General features: G+C 39.0%; 1 protein-coding gene across 1 annotated transcript in view; it reads right to left on the minus strand.

Moving 5' to 3' along the window:
- GALNTL6 (polypeptide N-acetylgalactosaminyltransferase like 6) overlaps window positions 1-21,633 on the minus strand; it is a 1,098,474-nt gene that overhangs the window by 106,734 nt on the left and 970,107 nt on the right. The window contains exon 7 of the mRNA XM_060101558.1: window positions 8,267-8,384. Coding sequence (XP_059957541.1) covers window positions 8,267-8,384 — 118 coding nt within the window. The remainder of the gene's footprint in view (window positions 1-8,266; window positions 8,385-21,633) is intronic.

The raw sequence follows: 21,633 nt of genomic DNA on the forward strand, positions 1-21,633 counted from the left end.
TTTTTCTGTTTTGAGTGATCTCTAAGAACAGACCTTTCTTTCCCAGTTTAAAAGTGTAAATTATAATTGTATAACATTCAATTGTTGAACTATAAATACACTTGAAATTATTTTGATGGCTTCATACTATGTAGGGAAACTTTAAATTTAGCTATTTAGTGGGTTTATTTTGATGTTCTAAGTACAAATAAATAAAATCCATGTTTGTTCTTGAGAAGCTCTGTAATGAGGTTAAGCTCTAGACTACACAGTTTCCTGAGCTATAACAATTGTAAATTGATGGCTGTTATCTTGTTTGATTGAATAAAGAACTGAGTGTTCTAAACTCAACAATTAGTCCCTATCATGTATATGCAATACTTATTGAATGACCGTTGCATTTTGAAGACAGTAAAAAATTAAATTTTACAGTAAATAATAACAAGAGTGGGCCTCCCTGGTGGCGCAAGTGGTTGAGAGTCCGCCTGCCGATGCAGGGGATACGGGTTCGTGCCCCGGTCTGGGAGGATCCCATATGCCGCGGGGCGGCTGGGCCCGTGGGCCGTGGCCGCTGAGCCTGCGCGACCGGAGCCTGCGCGTCCGGAGCCTGTGCTCCGCAGCGGGGTAGGCCACAGCAGTGAGAGGCCCGCATACCGCAAAAAAAAAAACAAAAAACAAGAGTTGTCAGCCCTCGTATTTAATAAAAACTCCTGTTGGGAAGCCCCCTGCATTTCTTCTTAAAATTGGTTTCAGAGAATGATAGTAGCTACTTTTGCATCAGGGCATAAAGTCTTCTACATTTTCCAGCTAAGAGAAATTAGCCTAATGGTTTTGAGGGCGAACCCGAATTCTCCTCCTTGCTTTGCTATTAACTAGGTAATGGCCTGCCTTTGCAATTATGAAATAGAAATTATAGTTTTACCTTGCATTAGTGTTGAATGGAATAAGAAATTTAATTCCATGACCTTTAGATGCTAAGTCATTACTTTTCCTTGTTAAAGGACCAAATAATAGTTATTACCGCCATAGGAAGACTAGAATGCCCAGGACTTTGGGACACAGGGAGCTCCATGTAAAGATTTTAAAAGTCATAAAGGGGTACAAAATAAACGGATGCTGTCTAGTAAAATCTCAGGTATGTTTTAGTCTCTTTGAGCTGAAATGTTTATTTGTATGTGGCAGGGTTAAAACTTAAGTATTCCCTTTGTTCACTGTGTTTTCCATTTTCTATTTTCCTTGAGGAGCATTTTCTTCCCTATCCCCAGCCACGTAGATGCCAAGATTCAAAGAAACCCCAGAGGCTTCTTTTAGGACTGATTTTTTTTTTTTCAGTTTAGAGAGACTACACAAGATTGCACTTGAGGGAAGGGAACAGAAGTGACCGCTAGCAAACAGGAGTGGGAACTGGTCCGTAGGACCAGCGCACAAGAGTGGAAGAGACAAGAGAAAGGGCACCAAGGCTGCCCCCCTGCCCTGACTCATCACTACAAGACCCTGGCCACTCAGCAACCTGGGTACCTGTAAGTCCCCTGGACAGAGGGCAGGGGACTGGGGCACCTGGGCAGGGATGAGGACCAGAGGGGAGAGCCTCGCCCCAGACCTGAGCCCAATAAGCTGGGTGATTTGCCTCTGTGCAAAGGCAGCAACGCAGCTGCCTCTGCTACATGAGCTTTTCCTGTCACTTATGAGGCTGAGAGTTTTCGGCAGCAGGGTCTGAATCTCTGTTCAATTCACTGTGTGAAACATCCCTCTCTGTTCTCTCTGTAAACGTATTGGATGGCATTCACATTATGGTGGACCTATGCCGAGTACAGGCTACATCAAATACACCTGGAACGTCTGGCTCACAATTGTTAAGTTACATGTGTATCTCAAAGGCAGTGCATTTCTTCCCAAAGGGCATTGTGCTAGTTTTTAAAAATTGTAATTATGTAATTTAATGAAATACCACTTGAATTGGTGAAATACTGTTATGAAAAGAATTGTTGTTCATGTCAAAACTAATTTGAGGAGTTTGAAAAATGGAGTTGTTTAAAAATTGTTGTCAAATTAGATGTGAGCAAAGTAATACTGAAGGATTGGGTAAAACCATAAAAAAATCTGAAGGATTCTATGACTGCATGAAGATAGCTTCCAAGTATTTTTAGGTTCTCATTCCAATTTAAAGGAGCCCAAGCTGGGACTCATGATGGATACAATGTGGGTGTGGTCCATGCATCTCTAGTTTATCCCAATCCGAGGGCCCAAATGCAGAAGGGACAGCTTTGGCCTCTCTTGCGTTAGAAGATTGGTGAATAAATGTCCGTTTGTATGTTCTACTTCAGAGGAGATTCTTAACGTAGGTTTTTAGGTGCTTTTCTGCTTTAATTGATGTTTATGTTTAATGGGTGAAATATTCACCTCAGTTGTACTTGATCCGAAGAAGGCTTCTGTTGGGCTTCCTTTGCATTTTTCTGCGGAGTCTAGCTTGCACAGTACACGGACTCATGGTGAAGGTTCCTGATTAATATTTTAGAGGGAACGACTAAAACCTTCAGGAAAAATTTCATCAAAGTCTGGTTAGTTAAAATCTCTGCAAAAGTAGGGACAGTGATGGATGTTTGTGTTTCCATCTTTTCTGGGAAGGAAAGGAAAACACTACTTAAGTTGGTTTTGCAGTGTAGCTGGAGACGGTTAGCTGAGGCAGATGGTTGAGAGAAAGTTCCCTGGTTTATGATTCATATGCTAATCTGATTTGTGATTTGTGGGGTCCTTAGGAGCCACTGTGAAATTTTAGGAGGGGAAAATAAAGGGACTCAGGGAATAAATGAATAAAAAAATGGAGATCATGGGCTCCCCTGGTGGCGCAGTGGTTGAGAGTCTGCCTGCCGATGCAGGGGACACGGGTTCGTGCCCCGGTCTGGGAGGATCCCACATGCCGCGGAGCGGCTGGGTCCGTGAGCCATGGCCGCTGAGCCTGTGCGTCCAGAGCCTGTGCTCCGCAACGGGAGAGGCCGCAACAGTGAGAGGCCTCCGTACCGCAAAAAAAAAAAAAAAAAAAAAAAAAATGGAGATCAGTTGAAAGAGGAGAGGGAGGGAGGCTGGTGAAGAGCCTCCTGAATATATTCCTACACTATCACTGTGAATATGGAAATAAAATATGTTCCAAACAATACTGAGAAATTGGGATGAATTACTTCTCCAGGCGGCTACTGGAGAGAATCTTTCTCACATTTATCTTGGAACCTCAAGAGCTTAGCCCAGAGTTGGCACCTTGTAATCGATAAATAAATGCCGGTTGAATGAGTTAGTGACTGGTAAGGGCTGAAAGATTGTGAGACGTAAGTTAAAATTTCCTTACACGTCTGAACCTTGAGCTTAACACATGGGAAGGACGAGAGCACATAACAAAGGTGGTTGCATAGGGTGTTTCAATCCATTATGAGTGGTTTCAGATAGGCCGTGGGGCTTCCAGATTTATTAGACTCGCTCTAGGACATACAGTGCTCAGATTCATGTCACCTGGAGCGCTGAAGGTTTCTGCACAGCTGAGGCTGGAGGTCACAAGCTCTCCCCGTACAAAAGATGGCCCAAGAAATATTGGACCAAGGTGGGACCGTGTTGTTACGCTCCTGGGCGTGGAAAAGGACAAACCAAATTTAATGCTCTTCTATGTAGATTTAAGTTTTATGTCTCATGCCAGAGGATTTTGTGGAATAGAGTCCCTGGGATTCATTCTAAATCATGTGGGTGACTAATTAGTGTTTATTGCTCACTTTTATTTTCTGGGAAGAGTTTTCTTCTGAAAATGCTAGCATTTGGACTTTGATCTTTGGGGAATGGGTATTAAAACGCACTCTGGGGCTTCCCTGGTGGCTCAGTGGTTGAGAGTCTGCCTGCCGATGCAGGGGACACGGGTTCGTGCCCCGGTCCGGGCAGATCCCATGTGCCGCAGAGCGGCTGGGCCCGTGAGCCATGGCCGCTGAGCCTGCGCGTCCGGAGCCTGTGCTCCGTAATGGGAGAGGCCACAACAGTGAGAGGCCCACGTACCGCAAAAAACAAAAACAAAAACAAACACACTCTGGACAATCAGAGACCCATAACGGTGTTAACACTGTTTCAGTAACTTAAGTGGCACAAACCATTTAAAGGAGGGTTGTCTCTTTCATGCAACACTCTGTAGTCTGTCTTGGTTTCCTCTTTGTCTCCAGATGCAGCTCCAAATTGAGTACCTGGAACACTGCCTGGTGTAAATTAGATGCTCAGTAAAACTTGTTGAGTGACTGACTAAATGGTGCTTTCTCCTTCCCAGCAGCTGGTTAACCTAGCAACGTTTGAGAGGCAGCTGGATAATTCTGGGCCATGTGAGAATTCAGATTCATACTAAAAGAGATTGAAGACTGGGCACGGTGCAGAGAGATCATTTCTCTAGAGAGCCCTTTTCCTTGACCGACTCCTGAAAATTACGCTGTGTTGGTTTCTATGTCATGGCATGAAATCCACTCACCTAGTCAGATGTTAGAAAAAGGAAGGAAAGATATTTACAGAGACAGGGAATTGAGGAGCCCTCTTAGCCAAATCCCATCTGACCAAAAACTCAGCCCTTAATATAAAGCAGAGTTTTCTGGAAATATTTTCATTCAGCCATGGAATCTTGTCATAAACATCAGTGAAATGATTCTTTGGTTGAAATGCAAGCAGCAAGCAAAGATGCCTGATAACAACCACAGACAGAAATCTTTTGAATTAGAGCTTCTAAGTTTCAGACTTGAAACAATTTCTATATTATGGTGTGAAATAGACTAGTAAATTCTCAGTTATCCGTACATACTCCCAAACCTGAAGGGCTGACCAGAGTATATCTGACAGTGCTTTACAGTGTAAAATTAATCACAATTTATGGACTGTGTCCCAAAATGCAGATGTTCCATCTTTCTTTGACTTTTTAATACCATTGAACACAGCTATTTCTGGACAGTTCTTTCAGTTTCTCTCGCATGGAGAAAATTCTTCATCTTCCATGCAAATTCTACCTAATCCTGCTTGAGGGTGTCCCCCTCATGTTACAAATCCTAATAGGGAGGGACAGGAACCCCAAGGTCAACACACAGTAGCGGGAAGAACGGAGAGATGTGTCTGAAATGGGACCCTGTAAGATATAGCTGTTGCCAAAGGATCTGTCATTTCAATCAAACAACCTGGGGCAATTTAGTCCTGAACCTCTAGCTCTGTTGCCATGGTTTCTAGACAAAGACGACCGGGCTGCATTCCAATTATATCCTCCAGAATGACAGATAACTGAGAAAGAGAAAATGGGGTAATAAAATCTCAGGTCACCCCGAAGAGAAGCGATAGATACAAGTGACAGAGAAATGAGAGGTTCAAGTTTGTATTTGTCTTAAAAAATACCTTTGTGATTTAGAATGCAAATGTCCATTCTGCAAACGCTCCAGACTTCCCACAGTACTTTTATCCACACCCAGTTTATTATTCTAAGCCAGGTATCTCCTGCTTACTACAGATTTTCTTTTTCTGTTTTTTCTTATTAAACAATATTTAAGAAATATTGAAGTATAGTTGAGTTACAGTGTTTTAGGTGATTCAGTTATATATATATATATATATGTATTTTCAGATTCTTTTCTAATATAGGTTATTACAAGAAGTTGAATATAGTTCCCTGTGCTATACAGTAGTTCCTTGTTGTTTATCTATTTTATATATAGTAGTGTGTGTATGTTAATCCCCAAATTTCAAATTTATCCCCCCCTTACCCATTTAGTAGTTTGTTTTCTATGTCTGTGAGTCTATTTCTGTTTCATAAATAAGTTCATTTGTGTCATATTTTAGATTCCACATATAAGTGATATCCTATAATATTTGCCTTTCTCTTTCTGACTGAATTCACTTAGTATGATGATCTCTACGTTCATCCATGTTGCTGAAAATGGCATTATTTCATTCTTTTTTATGGCTGAGTAATATTCCATTATATATATGTACACATCTTCTTTATCCATTCATCTGCTGATAGACATTTAGGTTATCTCCATGTCTTCGCTATTGTAAATAGTTCTGTTATGAATATAGGTGTCCATGTATCTTTTCAAATTATAGTTTTGTTTGGATATATGCCCAGGAGGGTGATTGCTGGATCATATGGAAACTCTATTTTTAGTTTTTTAGGGAACCTCCATACTGTTCTCCATAGTGGCTGCATCAATTTACATTCCCACCAACAGTGTAAGAGGGTTCCCTTTTCTCCACACCCTCTCCAGCATTTATTATTTGTAGAATGCAGATATTCTTAATAGCATTTTAAAGTTAAAGAATTCGTGAATTAAGAGAATCTAACAAAAAAATATCTTGAACCATGAGAAGTAAAAAGCATTCTTTAACTTCTGATGATATTGCAAATAGAGCAATGCCTATTTTCCTTTATTGCTGGAGTCAAATGCAATATTCTGTTTTTCCAGTGAAAGGTATTACTGTAAACTTGCACCCAACTTTGGGCTATATCTGGTAATCAGTAGTATTTTGCCAGGATCAGTACAAAGTTTGCTGCTATGCTCTTAGGGTATAATGAAGGTATTCACCTCTGTTCAGTGAGAGGAACCATTAGGTAGAGATCAAAAGGTTAACCGTGAACTCTGGAATGGTGTTGTTAGGTATGCCTTGAGTGAACAGACAATTTTAAATTTCTATATTCTCTGCAATTAAGTAGAAGTGGAGCATTTTAATCCTTAAGTGACACTGGGTAGTTTATTTAATCTTTAAAACTTAAAAAATTTAATGTAAAAATTTTTAAACTTTAAGTCTCAGTTTCTTCATCTATAAAATGGAATAATACCCACTTCTCTGAGTTGTGATTTTAAATTATAGAAAGCATATAAAGCACTTGGCCTAGCATCTGTGCATCACATACCATTAAATAAATGGAGTAAATGTATGTATACAAAGTTTAAGAAAAAAGTAACGTAGATGTGAAATTAAGTGTGTTTCAGTGATGGTAAAAAAAAGAAGCACTAATTTAATAAATAGTATTTCAAGGCTTATTGCCAGCAGTGAGATGGAAAATTCTAGATGTCCTGAAGCCTGCAATCGTGTCTCCTGAGCTTCTCTGTGGAATATTTATTTTATGACACTTTGGGGACAACATATCGTTTCTGTTAACACATAGAATGTAGTTGTTACAATTAAATAAAAACCAGTTTTGTCAATTTCTTTTATGCATAAATTCAAAAAGTTTAGCTGGATTATTAAGTTTGACTTTTACTATATTCAGGATGCACTTTATTTTCTTACCAAGAACTGGTTTGGTTTTATAATAGAGGTAATTAGGAAAGCTGATTTATTTAGTGAGATTTCTGTATGATAAATCTTGCAAGAATCACTGTATCTTCGATATGAATAATGACAATGATAAAGGGGAAAAAAACATTTTGCACAGTTTATTTTGCTTTGGTTATCTAGTCTTCACATGCTGTGGTAAATTTTTTTCATTTACAAACCTTGAAATTTGATATTCTATCATATACTTGCATATATCCTATATGTATATATGTAATATATGAATGTATATATATGTAATAAAGTATAATTTTTGTGAGTACTTATGGTCAAAGCAAGTGGAAACCTGGGCAATTTCAAATAAAAATAAACAAAAAACTCACTTGTTTTGGAATTATATAAAGAATAGCTTTAATTTGTGATTCATATTGTATTTATTTAATTTTTGTTTTATACTGGAGCATAGTTGTTTAACAATGTTGTGTTAGTTTCAGGTGTACAGTAAAGTGATTCAATTATACATATACATGTATCTATTCTTTTTCAAATTCTTTTCCCATTTAGATTATTACAGAATTTAAAATTACTCTTCTGTTATTGAAATTGTGGAATAGTGGTTACGAGCAAAAGGTGGAGTATTATTTCGAGAACAAACACAACGGGCAAAAGCTCCAGTAATTCCATTTCTTTCACCTTCATGCCTCTGTCTCTCTGTTCTAGGTGCCTGAGAAGGAATGCAGTACCAGCGGGGCAGTAGAAGTGCTGGCACACCACGGTTCCCCCCTGCAAGTGGGATTTTGAATTCTTTCTCATCTGTGTTTCTTTTATGGCATGACTACGTTTCATGGAAGCATCAGAAGGAAGTAGCTTCTCTCATCCAAAAGCTGAGGTGGGAAAATGACATGTCTATTTTCGTTGTTAATTTGCAACATAGGAGGTCACAAAACGAAATGACGCCATTCTATTAGAATGGTCAAAATGATGCCAACCTAGTGTGAGAAGGGTGCTGACGGCTTACCTTGAAAGAGATTTCATATTGCTCTCCTCCCCAGATTTCCAAACCTGGGTCATAGCCCCCCAACTCCCAAAACCATTTGCGATCCACAGCAAAGAGACCTCCAGCCATAACGGGAGACCTGTGAAAGGAATAAAATAATCTTTAAAGGGCTATGAACATCAGGGACCATGGCATTTTGCTTGGGGGGGAAAAAAAAAGAAGCAAACTTTAAGTCTCAGTGTTCATTGCAGGGGGCTTTTCAGTGAGCGGACATGAGTTCACACTAGGTCTCTGATCGCGCCTGGAACCCCCTTGAGCTTTGAACTTCACAGCTCAGGCTCTAAAGCCACTAGTGCCCCGTGGAGCCACGCAATGGCTCCATGTTTGTCATCAGAGAGAAGTACATGATGACTAGTGTCTGATATATTGGGAAAATCCATCAGTTCCATGGCTTTTCCTCAAAGAGATCTTATGCTATCAGACAGGTGAAAATATAGAAAACACGGTTGTAGACCATATCTTTGATTTAATCTCAGTATGTATTCAGCAAACACCTACTATTTTCAGGTCATGTCCATTTTACAGACTACGAGATGGTCATTTAGAATAAAATAACCAACCATCTATTAACGTGCCAAAGTTGGAATTTAAACTAGGTCTTTTCGCTTTAATTACATACTTTTTAAAGTCTACCTTCTATGAAATATTCTTTTTGATCAAATTCTAATTTTTAGGCTTTCTGCTGTCGCTAGGATATATTGCAGTCATGTTGCTATGTAATGAGCTAATATATAATCATTGGACCCTGCCTTAATATTTTTGGAGTTCAAAGGCAGCTTTTGTGTTACTATTATTATTATTACTTTGGCTGCACAGCATGCAGGGAGCTTACTTCTCTGAACCTGTTCCCCCTGCAGTGGAAGGGCAGAGTCTTAACCATTAGACCACCAGGGAAGTCCACTCTTGTGATTTTGAATGTTCACTATGTGTTGGGCTCTCGGCTGAGAGCCTTGTCCAGTTGCCTTGACTAATCCTCACAGCAGCCCTGGGTATATCCTCCCTGTGTGCTCTTGGGAGAAACAGGCAGAAAAAGGTCGGGCCCAGCACCCAAGGGTGGCACCAGGATGCGGTGGTGCTGTGGCTGGACCAGGTCCCCTGATTTCAAAGCCTTTGAAATCTTTACTGCAACACCATTTCTGTTTCAATGTTTAGGAGGTGAAGAGAGACAACTACAGAAGTATGGACATAAAACAATTAGAGAACACCTGATGCAGAACAAGCATATCTGTAAAAACACACTCGGTCAATATAGTTTTTGTGACAGTTTTGAAGATTTTGAAACAAAGGATATTTATACATAAGAGTACAAGGCACTAAATGTTGAAGACACACATTTAAAAATATATCTAAATATATAAGACACACCAATTTACAGGCCAACTGAAGTTGTACTCTTGGTAACATTTTACGAGGCGCTTGAGGGACATAAACGTGAATTTACTGTATTTCAGTGTGCTACATATTTCAAAGATTTTGCATGTTAAGCTGGCACTTGGCCTTATCACTGCAGTTTTAGATTTTTTTAAAAAGTGTGTATACTCTATGTAGATGGAAAGATTACAAGGCAGGAAGAGGGATTTATTGCTCCTTCTAGGAAAGTGAGCAGGATTCGAAAAATAACACAAAGAATCTCATGCGATTTAAAAATTTTGTTTGAAATAAAAGTCTTAGAACCAGAGGTACCGCACTTTAGCCCTCTCTCCAGCAGCATAATCTTTTTCCATTTTCCATGCACTGGATTTTAGAGGGTAATTACAGCTGTAGCTGGGACAGATTAGGACGGTACCATGTGGTGGGTGCAGTTCCCCAATGAGCACATTACCTCTGTGTCATCTTTGATTCCACAGGGCTTGGGCATAAGCAATCAGAAATAGGCAACCCTATTCGATCTGAACCACAAATAGAAAGATCTGAAGTCCTACCAATATATTCTCATCTGATTGTGTAAAGCATGAGACCAGAGTGCAACCGAATTTACACTGTGCAGAATGAATCTCCCAACTAGAATTATCGTAGATATAGAACTAGTATAAATATCCGGCAAGAGAAAGTCCTAGATTGATTTTTTTAATTGTAAATAATTTGTTGGGAACACAATATCTTGTTTTCTTAATGAGTTTATAAAAAACTCACCATGGAGTATATTTTTAGTTAATTTGAGGCATAATAAAACAAATCCAGACACACCTCTTTACCTTCATTGCTGTTTTTGCCAAGCTCCAGATACATTAGTGCCTCCTATTTTGACTAGTGTGAATGGCTGGTAAGAAACAAACCTTTTATTTGTCATGTATTTACTTATATTTGTCCATTAATCTTTTGAACACCGTAATTGAGGTATAGTTGACATACAATGAATTGCAAATATTTTAAGTGGACAGTCTGATAGATTTTGACTTATGAATATCCCTGTGCAGCCATCACCACATTCAAGAGAAAGGAGCACATCTGTCCCCCCACAAAGTTTCCTCATTGTAATCTCTCCCTCCTGACCCTCTCCTCATTCCCTTCCGCTTGGACATCGCTGATCTCTGTCACTACAGATTAGTTTGCATTGTCTAGAATTTTCTATAAATGGAATCACACAGTATGTGTTCTTCTTTGGGTGGGTCTGGCTTCTTTCATTCAGCATCATTATTCCGAGACTCACCCTTGTTGCAGCGTGTGTTAACAGTTTCTTCCTTTTTTATTGCTGAGTAGTATTCCATTTGCATGACTTTACAACAGTTTGATTATCCATTCACCCACTGATGAACATTTGGGTTGTTTCCAATTTGGGGTTATTACAAATAAAGGTGCTATGAGTTTTGTGTACTAATCTCTGTGTGGACATATGCTTTCATTTCTCTTGAGGAAATGCCTAGGAGTGGAATGACTAAATCATATGGTAGGTGTGGGCTTAAACTTTTAAGAAACTGCAAAACTCTTTGCCAGAAAGGTTGTAACTTTATATTTTCACCAGCAGTGTTTGAATTCCAACTGCTACCCGTCCTCAGATACTTGATATGGGCAGTCTTTTGAAGTTTAGTCACTATAACAGGGGCATAGTGGTACTTATTGTGGCTTTATTTTGCATTTCCATAAAGATTAATGATGTTGAGCATATTTATGTTATTCCTCTCTTTTTTCCTAGTCAGTCTGGCTAGAGGTTTATCAATATTATTGATCTGCTTAAGGAATTAGCTTTTGGTTTTATTGATTTTCTCTGTTGTTTTTCATTTTTATATTTCACTGATTTCTCCTTGTCTTTATTAGTTTAATTATTCTACTTTGTGTTTCATTTTCTCTTCTTTTTCTGGTTACTTAGGGTGGAAGCTGATATTATTGATTTGAGACTTTTTTTTCTAATATAGCTATCTAGTACTATAAATCTCCCTTAAGTACTGCTTTAGCAGAATCCTGTGAAAAATACGTGGTGTTCTCATTTTCATTATGTTCAAAATACTCCCAGTTTTCCCTTTTGTTTTCTTTTTGTGACCTATGGGTTATATAAAAATGTGTAATTTAATTTCCAACTATTTGGGATTTTTTGGAGATCTTCCTGTTATCGATTTTCATGTAATTCCATTGTGGTCAGAGAATACACTTTGTATGACTTGAATTCTTTTAAATTTATTGGGATTTTTTAATGGCTCAGAATGTGGTCTATCAGAATGTATTCTGTTGCCATTGAGTAGAGCAGTCCATATATTTATTAGGTCAAGTTGGTTGACAGTGTTGTTCTGGTCTTCTATATTCTTATTGATTTTCTGTCTCCTCATTGTATCAATTACTGAGAGGGATATTGAAATCTATGACTATAATTCTGGATTTGTTTATTTCTTTTTGCTGTTCTATCAGTTTTTTGCTTCATGCATTTTGTAGCTCTTAATAAATGCATAAATGTTTATGAATTTTATGTGCTCTTGATGAATTGACCTCATTCTCATTACAAAATGACTTTTATCATCTCTGATAATAGTCTTTGCTCAGACATTGATTTTGCTTGGATATTAATAGAGCCGTTTCAGCTTTCTTTAGATTTGTACTATCTAAACACTACTATTTATACCTTTTATATCTTTTTACTTTTTAAACTATTTGTGTCTATATTTAAAGTGGTTTTCTTGTGGGCTGCTTATAGTTGCATCTTGCTGTTAAAAATCTCTGCCTTTTCATTGGGTTGTTGAGATCACTGTTCTTTTTTTAAAAAATAGATCTATTGGAGTATAATTGCTTCACAGTACTGTGTTAGTTTCTGTTGCGAAACAAAGTGAATCAGCCCTATGCATACATATGTCCCCATATCCCCTCCCTCTTGAGCCTCCCTCCCACCCTCCCTATCCCACCCCTCTAGGTCATGGCAAAGCACCGAGCTGATCTCCCTGTGCTATGCTGCTGCTTCCCACGAGCCATCCATTTTACATTTGGTGGTGTGTATATGTCAATGCTACTCTCACTTTGCCCCAGCTTCCCCCTCCCACCCCATGTTGTTGAGATCACTTCCTTTTAATACTATTATTCATGTAATTAGGTTCAAATCTATAATCTGCTTTCTATTTGTCCCATCTATTGTTTCCTTTTCCTATCTTTTTGATTAATTGAATATTTTTCATGATTTCATTTAGTATCTTTTTTTGACTTAATGAAAACTCCTTGTTTTCCCTTTTTAGTGGTTGCTGTAGTGGTTTCTATCATACATCTTTATTTTTTATCAGTTTACCTTCCAGTGATATTTTATAAGAACCTCTTGATAAAATCCTTTTGTTTCTATTTCCCCTATGTTTGTACCTTGTGGGCCATACATTTTACTTTTACATATGTTATGAATCTCACATCATATCATAATTATTTTTGTTTAAGCATCAATTATCTTTTTAAAAGATTTAAATAATAAAATTATATATATATATATGAAATTATATTGTTATGAACACCATTTCTGTTTTCTTCATTCGTTTGTGTAGATTCAGATTTCTATCCTTCGGCCTAAAGTACTTTCTTCAACATTTCTTGTAGTGGGAGTGTGTTGATGATGAAGTCTTTCTTTCTTTTCATGTCTACATTTTAAGAAAGATACTCTTGTTGGCTATAGAATACCAAGTTAACAGCTTTTTTCTTTTAATCCTCTAAAGATATTACTCACTGTCTTCTCACTGGTATTGTTTCTCATGAGAAGTGTGTTACCTTTATCTCTGTTTTTCTGTATACAATGAGTCTTTTTTCCCTCTGGCTGCTTTTAAGATCTCTATGTCATTGAATTTGAGCTATTTTATTATGATGTGACACATGATGTATAGTTTTCTTGGTACAGTTTCTTGTGCTTAATAAGATTTGAGTGTCTTGGATTTGTAGGCATAGTTTTCATGAAATTTGGACAATTTTGGACCATTATTCCTTCCAATATTCTTTCTATTCTTACCTTTCTTTTATATCCTCCAGAGTGTCCATTTATAAACTTTCTTCATTTTAAAAAATTCTCCTTTTTGTTTCATTTTGGATAGTTTCTCTTGTTATATCTTCAAGTTCACTACTCTTTCTTTTTTATTTTGTAAAGTCTGGTCTGTTGATAATCCCATCAACATCAAAGCATTTTTAACCTCACACATTCTTTTTCCACCTTTAGGATTTTAATTTTGGTCTTTTTATATCTCACATGTCTCTACTTAACTTTTTGAATTTATAGAATACTGTTATAATTACCATCTAATTGTCCTTGTCTGTTAATTCTTAGTCCACAACTTCAATTCGTTCAATTTCCCATTCATTATGGGCCATGTATTGGTGCTTCTTTGCCTGCCTAATATATTTCTCATTGAGATATAGAACTTTTGGGGAGCTGGATATTCTGAGCATCTTTGAGCTTTGTTCTAGGATGCAATTACATTACTTGGAGGTAGTTTGACCCTTTTGGGTTTTGCTCTTAAGATTTATTAGGCAGTCTGGAGCAATGCATAATCTGAAAATTATTCACACCTTTAAGGCAAGACCCTTCTGTGTGCTCTACTCAACCTCCTGCCCATCATCAGGTCGTTCAGTCTGGCTGTTGGGAACAGACACTCTTCCCAGCCTTGGGTGTGTTCTGGGCACTGTTACTTCTAATTCTTTCTAGTGGTGCCTTTCCTAGTCTTGGGTAGTTTCTTTACACACACACTCTCATCAGTCCTCTGCTGAGTACTCAGGGGGTACCCACTGCAGATCTTGGGGCTCCCTCCCATGTGGCTCTCTTCTGTGGTGTTCTGCCCTTGAAATTCTAGCTGCCCTGTTCTCCCCAGACTCAGCTCCACATCAACTCAGGCTGGTCCCACCTGGGCTCCCCTTCCTTATACCACAACCTGGAGACTATCTCAAGTCAGTAAGCTGGGGCGATTCTAGGCCTCACCTTAGTGTTTCCCATCTCTCAGGGATCAATGTCCTTCATTGTCAAGTGTCTTGAAAACCACTGTTTCATGTATTTTATTTGTTTTTTCAGGTGGGAGGGTAAATCTGGCCCATATTACTCCATCTTGTTTGGATGTGGAAGTCTGCAGATCCACCCATTAATCTTTATTTTAGAACATTTAAAAATGTTTAATTATTTTGAATAGATAATATATTCATATATTTATAAAAAATCTTGCTCCTACTTCTATCCCCTGCCACTATTTTTCTCATCACAACCATTTTTTCTTAGGCATCCTTCCAGAGATAGTTCATGCTCATATAAGCAAATACAAATATATCTTATTTTTCTTCCTTTTCTATGAAAATGATTGTATGCTACATATAGTGTCCTTTACCTAGTTCTTTTTAAAACTCCTTAAAGTATTTTAATGATCATGCCATATTGAAAAGGGCTTCCTTGTTTTTTTAACATTTGTTCATTATCCCATTATGCATATAGATGTATATTTATTTTGGTGAACATTTAGGTTATTTTCAATATTTTAATTTCTACAGTAAATAATGTACATACATCATTTCCACGTGTGTGAGTAAATCTTTAGGAGGAATTCGTAGAATTTAATATCCTGGTTTTTTATAAAGAGCAAAACTATAAAAATTGATTTATCTTTCCACTTCTGGAAGTTAAAAGTTCATCATAAAGTGTGTCCTAACCTGACACTTTAGTTCAAGTTTCGTACCAGTCCAAACACAGTGATTTAGGGTCTGATAAAATAAGAGGAGCGTCAGATAAAAGTAGCAATCCTACCAAGAAATTACAGATCTACCATGAAATATTAGTATCCTTCAGTCTACAGGTCAAAATCGCCAAGGACATGTCATTATCATGACAATATTTGGAGAGGAATTGTTGAAAAGTTCCACAAGGTAATGAATTTTTCAAAAAGGAAAGAAAGAAGAGTAAAGGATGGATTTGAGGCTAAGGAGGAAGGTACACAAAGGCCCTGTGTTGGGAAGGAGAATAGTAACAAGACAAGGAAGGAGGCCCGTGCTGCTGAGGCCAGAGCATTGGGCGGGGGGGTGATGTTTGGCAGGTGCCCTGGGCTGTGCAGGACGGGTGCTAAGAATCCCTGCTGGTCCACGAAATAGGCAACGTCAGTGCAACACCAGTTATCCATAAATTAATCGGTATTTGTCCTTTCCCTTGGATTGCCACCACCCATCTCATTTCAAGCACAGAGAAAACCAGGGCTCTCACCCTCACTTCTTTTTGTGGCTTGGAAAGAAGCAGCTACTCAAAAACTCATAGAAGCTTCTCCTTCTAATTCTCACCTTTCCCAGCCTGAGATCATGCACGATGCCAGGAGAGGGGAGAGAGAGGGTGAGAAGGTAGATTCCCCCCAAGAGCTGTCAGGTCCTGGGGTGATGGAGCCCCCCACCCTGCACTGTGCAGGTGCCCCTGGATAATGGCAAGGCCTCCCGTGTGGCACACGCAGGGAGGATAACGCCCCCTACCCACCACGACTCTTGACCTTGACAAACTTTATCCCGCTTAGAACTGGCAGAACTGCTGGATTCGAAACCAAGTGGCTTGGGCTATAGGGGTCTGGGTGGCAACCCCTGTGAACCGGCAGCTGTGATCAGGACAAGTCTGATTGATTGGCCTCGTTGGATTCTGGTAACTGCCACGCCTCGTAAGGGTGATTGAACTTCCTGCTACTTCTGTGCAGGGAATTAGAGTTGGATTTAAGTCGTTCTGAAGAAAAGTTAATATTGTGCTATGTCATGCACATCTGGGTTTGTGGATTGAAATCCACACCCCATCACACAAATATGAGTTAACTCTTGTGCAATGTTGCAGTGACATCAAGAGAAGGGTGGCTTTGTTCTTCATAGATTAAAAGATTTTTATGTGTCACATTGTTTTCTCCTCAGAGGAAATGGAGAAGGGCCGTTGATCATTTTCAGCATGTTCTTCTATTCTCTATTTCCATTTTACGTATAATACTAATTGCCTGAAACCCTCCCCACTGGCCCCGTTTCCCACAATCTCTAATTTATTTATCTTCACATTCCTTGATTTCTTCCAAAATACTCTTACTGGTTTTGTTCCCCTGGGAATGTTAACACACTGTAGGCAATGTTTTACTGGACTCTGTGTCTGTGTAACTTTTAACATATTAATGAACTTCATGAGTATTGCTCTTGTAATGTCACAAATCAGGTTTGGGGTTTTGCTATTAAAAAAACACCTGTCACCTTTGGGATGCCTTTTAAAATTAATATAACCACAAAGCAACATATTTCTATTGAAGATTCTTTATTCTTTGGGCCATCAAAATGTGTCTGTTCTGAATACTTAATGGAAGTCAAATTTTCTATTTTACATTAAGGCTATTATTGAACCAGGTAACAAATATGCTTTCCTTTTTACTAGTGGTAGACTAGTTTGCTTTCCTACATTAATTTTTATATTCCAAATTTTACTGACTTTAAGTTCAAGAGGCAATCATGTAAAAGTGTCCTAGAACCATTCTTATTTGGTACTAGTGAAAAACTCCTCATGTTCTCATTTTCAGGTGTGTACTTGGTTGTCTTTGCTAAACCAGGATATAATTCTTAATGCTGGTAGCCTCACCCTGTGATTCCCACAGCATCCTAAGGAGTTGCTCGTTTTCCTAATATTCTCTATTTCACATGTGGACTCTTTCTGCATATGTGAAAAAATGGTGTTTTAATAAAACATCTTTTTCCAGAATATTTTTGTCTACTTTCTCTCTTCTCCAGAAAGTGTTTATTTCAAAATTTAATACATCTTATATGTTCTTTAGGGGTCAGAAGCGTTAAAAAATATCCTCTTGAAAGATAAATATACATTAAAATTTATTTTTTAAATGGACAGTTAAAACCTAGGTCCAAAAACCCAAAGGAAAACTTCCATTTGGCCTCTTAGAGATCTGGTTCTCAATTTCCTTTCATTTTAGTGGCGTCCGTGAGAATTCTGGACATGTGGGTTCAAATGTGAATTTGATCAGAAATGCAACGGCACGATTTCCCTCAGGACTCCATCAAGCAAAGTCAATCAACATAGAGATGAACCACATAATTTTCAATTATGTAAGTAGAAATTTTTAGTTGGCCTGTGACCCAGAACAATTACAGCTAAAATATAATTATCTTCAACTAGGATTCAATTGTTGAGGAAAAGGATACAGCAGAACTATCTTTTCTAACAAGTTTGTTCTTTTAAGTATTCGATCATTACTTACATTAGAATTTGGGAAAGAGTGGCTAAATCACTCCTGATAAATTCATTTGTATCATTTATCTTTAAAAGGTATTTTGGGGTATAATTATCTTACTGTTTATTGTGTAATAGGGATTATATGGCTGAGGGAGGAATGTGACCGTCTGTTATGCAAGGAGGTGGTGACTCCAGGGGCAAAGAACGAAGTGGGTCCTGAGCTGGAAGAAAGAAGCCTCTTTGGAGGCCAGCATGTTACAATGGAGGGAAAGTTTGATTCCAATCACGGGAAGCTACGAGCATCTACCTGGGGACTATGGTTATATAAAGGGAGAGATGGCCCTGCTAACATGTAAGCTGAAAGGATTGTATAAGGAACGAGGTATAGCACTTAGTGCCTGTATCCTGAGCCAGCCAAGCTGAGTCACCTGAGGCTCTTCCCCTCTGCCGTCCACTGTCTGGGGAGGCCCTATGGACACCGGACTGGCCTCTGTGTCTCACCATCACTGCCCATCTTCCTTCTTCCACAGGCTGCACAGACTGCAGGGCTTGACACTTAAAAAAAATAGCAGCAGCATAAGTTTGTTCTCTACATCTGTGACTCTATTTCTGTTTTGTAAATAAGTTCATTTGGACCCTTTTTTTCAGATTCCACATATAAGTGATATCATATGATATTTGTCTTTGTCTGATTTACTTCATTCAGTATGACACTCTCTACGTCCATCCATGTTGCTGCAAATGGCATTCGTTCTTTCTTTTTTTACAGCTGAGTAATATTCCATTGTCTATATACCACATCTTCTTTATCCATTCCTCTGTTGATGGACACTTAGGTTGCTTCCATGTCCTCACTATTGTAAATAGAGCTGCAGTGAACATTGGGGTGCATGTGCCTTTTCGAATTATGGTTTTCTCCAGATATATGCCCAGTAGTGGGATTGCTGGGTCATATGGTAGCTCTGTTTTGAGGTTTTGTTTTTTTTTTTTTTTTTTTTTGCGGTACGCAGGCCTCTCACTGTTGTGGCCTCTCCCGTTGTGGAGCACAGGCTCCGGATGCTCAGGCTCAGCAGCCATGGCTCATGGGCCTAGCTTCTCCGCAGCATGTCGGATCTTGCTGGACCGGGGCATGAACCCGTGTCCCCCTGCTTCGGCAGGCGGACTCTCAACCACTGTGTCACCAGGGAAGCCCTATTTTTAGTTTTTTAAGGAATCTCCATACTGTTCTCCATAGTGGCTGCACCAATTTACATTCCCCCCAACAGTGCAGGAGGGTTCCCTTTTCTCCACACCCCCTCTAGCATCTGTTTATAGACTTTTTGATGATGGCCATTCTGAGTGGTGTGAGGTGATACCTCACTGTAGTTTTCATTTGCATTTCTCTAATAATTAGTGATGCTGAGAAGCTTTTCATCTTTTTTCATCATACAGATGCTTCTTGGCCATCTGTATGTCTTGTTTGGAGAAATGTCTATTTAGATATTCTGCCCATTTTTTGATTGGGTTGTTTGTTTGTTTGATGTAGAGCTGCGTGAGCCATTTCTATATTTTGGAGATTAATCCCTTGTTGGTTGCTTCATTTGCAAATATTTTCTCCCATTCTGAAGGTTGTGTTTTATTGTTTGTTTATGGTTTCCTTTGCTGTGCAAAAGCTTTTAAGTTTAATTAGGTCCCATTTGGTTATTTTTGTTTTTATTTTCATTACTCTAGGAGGTGGATTGAAAAAGATCTTGCTGTGATTTATGTCAAAAAGTGTTCTGCCTATGTTTTCCTCTAAGAGTTTCATAGTAGCAAGGGGGAAAGGGGGGAGGGATTAATTGGGAGAGTGGGATTGACATCTACACACTACTGTATATAAAATAGATAACTAATAAGGACCTACTGTATAGCACAGGGAACTCTACTCAATACTCTGTAATGACCTATGTGGGAAAAGAATCTTTAAAAAGTGGATATATGTGTACGCATAACAGATTCACTTTGCTGTACAGCAGAAACTAACACAACATTGTAAATCAACTATACTCCAATAAAAATTAATTTAAAAAAATAGCGGCAGCAGGAGCAAGAACAGCAGCAGAGATTTTCTGCTTTTCTTTCTGAGAGACAACTGTTCTTGGACCGTATCCTAGGAGTGAGGGTTTCTTTGACTCACCAAGTAGAAGGTGGACCCTAAAAGTCATGCAGTGGACAACATGTGAATCTCAGATGTGTTAGGGTCTGGTCAAGCCTGGTCCACTGGGACTGGCACTCTCTCCTGCTGCTTCAAGAAGCCTGGGCAAGCCTGTTGCAGATACTTGGTTTAGCTGACACCGGGCACCGACTAAAAGATTTGCACGTGAGACTGTCCTAGGCCATCAGGATCCAAATGAGCCACCAGAGGGTTGCTGCCACATGAAGGGCACCAGGCACAGGGTGCTAAATGTCCTGCTCTGCTAGAGATGGAGGGGTTTCCCAGGATGCTGGCCTGGATGCTGACCTTGGGATGAGTTGTTCATCCTGTGCTGTTCATCCTGTGAGGTGAGATCAGGAGAAGAGCCATTCGGTACAGCTGAGTCTAAATTTCTGAGCCTCAGAATTGTGAGCCAGTGAAAGGTTTGCTTTTGGAAAGCCCCAAAATTCTGGGATGGTTTGTTAGGCCTCCATTGACTGCTGATAATGGGTCTCATTTCAAATTCCAAGCATTTGAAGAGGATGTGTTAGCAATTCCATTTATGCTGCTGATAAATGACAATAATCCTTGAGAGGGACAGGATTTTAGTTAGTTTTTTAATTTCTAAGGTCTAACCTAAACTTATTTTTTAAAGTTATCTCTGCTAACACCTTAGGGTCTATTGCAATGCATAACTGGATTTGAGAGCTGCTCACAATGAAATTAAAAGCCTTTAAAATTTTTTTAAAAGCTTTCTATTTTTCTAGATTTGCAAATGTGAATGTTAATATTTAGAAAAGGGTTCGTAGAACAGGAGTAAGGACCAAACCGTTATGCAAAAGCAGGTGGCAAAATTATGATTCCAGCTCTTCGAATAAATTGAGGAGGAAAATGAAGTTATAAATCATAGTACAAATTTTGTACTGTTTTGTGCCATGATTTAGAACTTCGTTTTTATCACAAACAAACACATATTATACTATGTAATACTTTACGGTTTTATAAAATTGAATACGCCTTTTGCTGCTTGTGTCACATTTAGAACAGTAGACTCTCCTGTGAAAGGATGTAAAGAGTTGGTGGGGGGAGAAATCTTGCGTTTGTCAGTGCAGATTCCATAGGGCATTGAACCAGACTATGGTCAAGGAAACAGTATGGTGGTCGGGCTTGGATGTTCCAGTTAGATTGGTGGCTCTGAAGTCGCTCGCCATACTGGTGCCTCCGTAGCTTCAGTGGTTGGCTCTGGTCTCACATGAGATGAAACTGAAGACTCTGGACGTCTGAAGGCTATACCAATAGCCATCTCACCGGATAGTGGAGGAGAATGGATAGAACGTGCTAAGTGTTCTCTCAGGCTTACTTTCCTTTGACGTGGCCACGATGCTGTGTCCCTTATCTACTCTTCTGTGATCCAGAATGGCATGTGTGTGTGTGTGTGTGTGTGTGTGTGTGTGTGTGTGGCTATACACATGCAATTGGAAGAGGTACCAGGAATACCCCCAGAGTGACTGGTTCCAGAACACTTCCCCCCTCCTGGAGGGAGAGGATGGATGCACTCAGGCGTGTGGA

The sequence above is a fragment of the Mesoplodon densirostris genome, chromosome 6 (assembly GCF_025265405.1).
Source record: "Mesoplodon densirostris isolate mMesDen1 chromosome 6, mMesDen1 primary haplotype, whole genome shotgun sequence".
NCBI classification, from domain to species: Eukaryota; Metazoa; Chordata; class Mammalia; order Artiodactyla; family Ziphiidae; genus Mesoplodon; species Mesoplodon densirostris.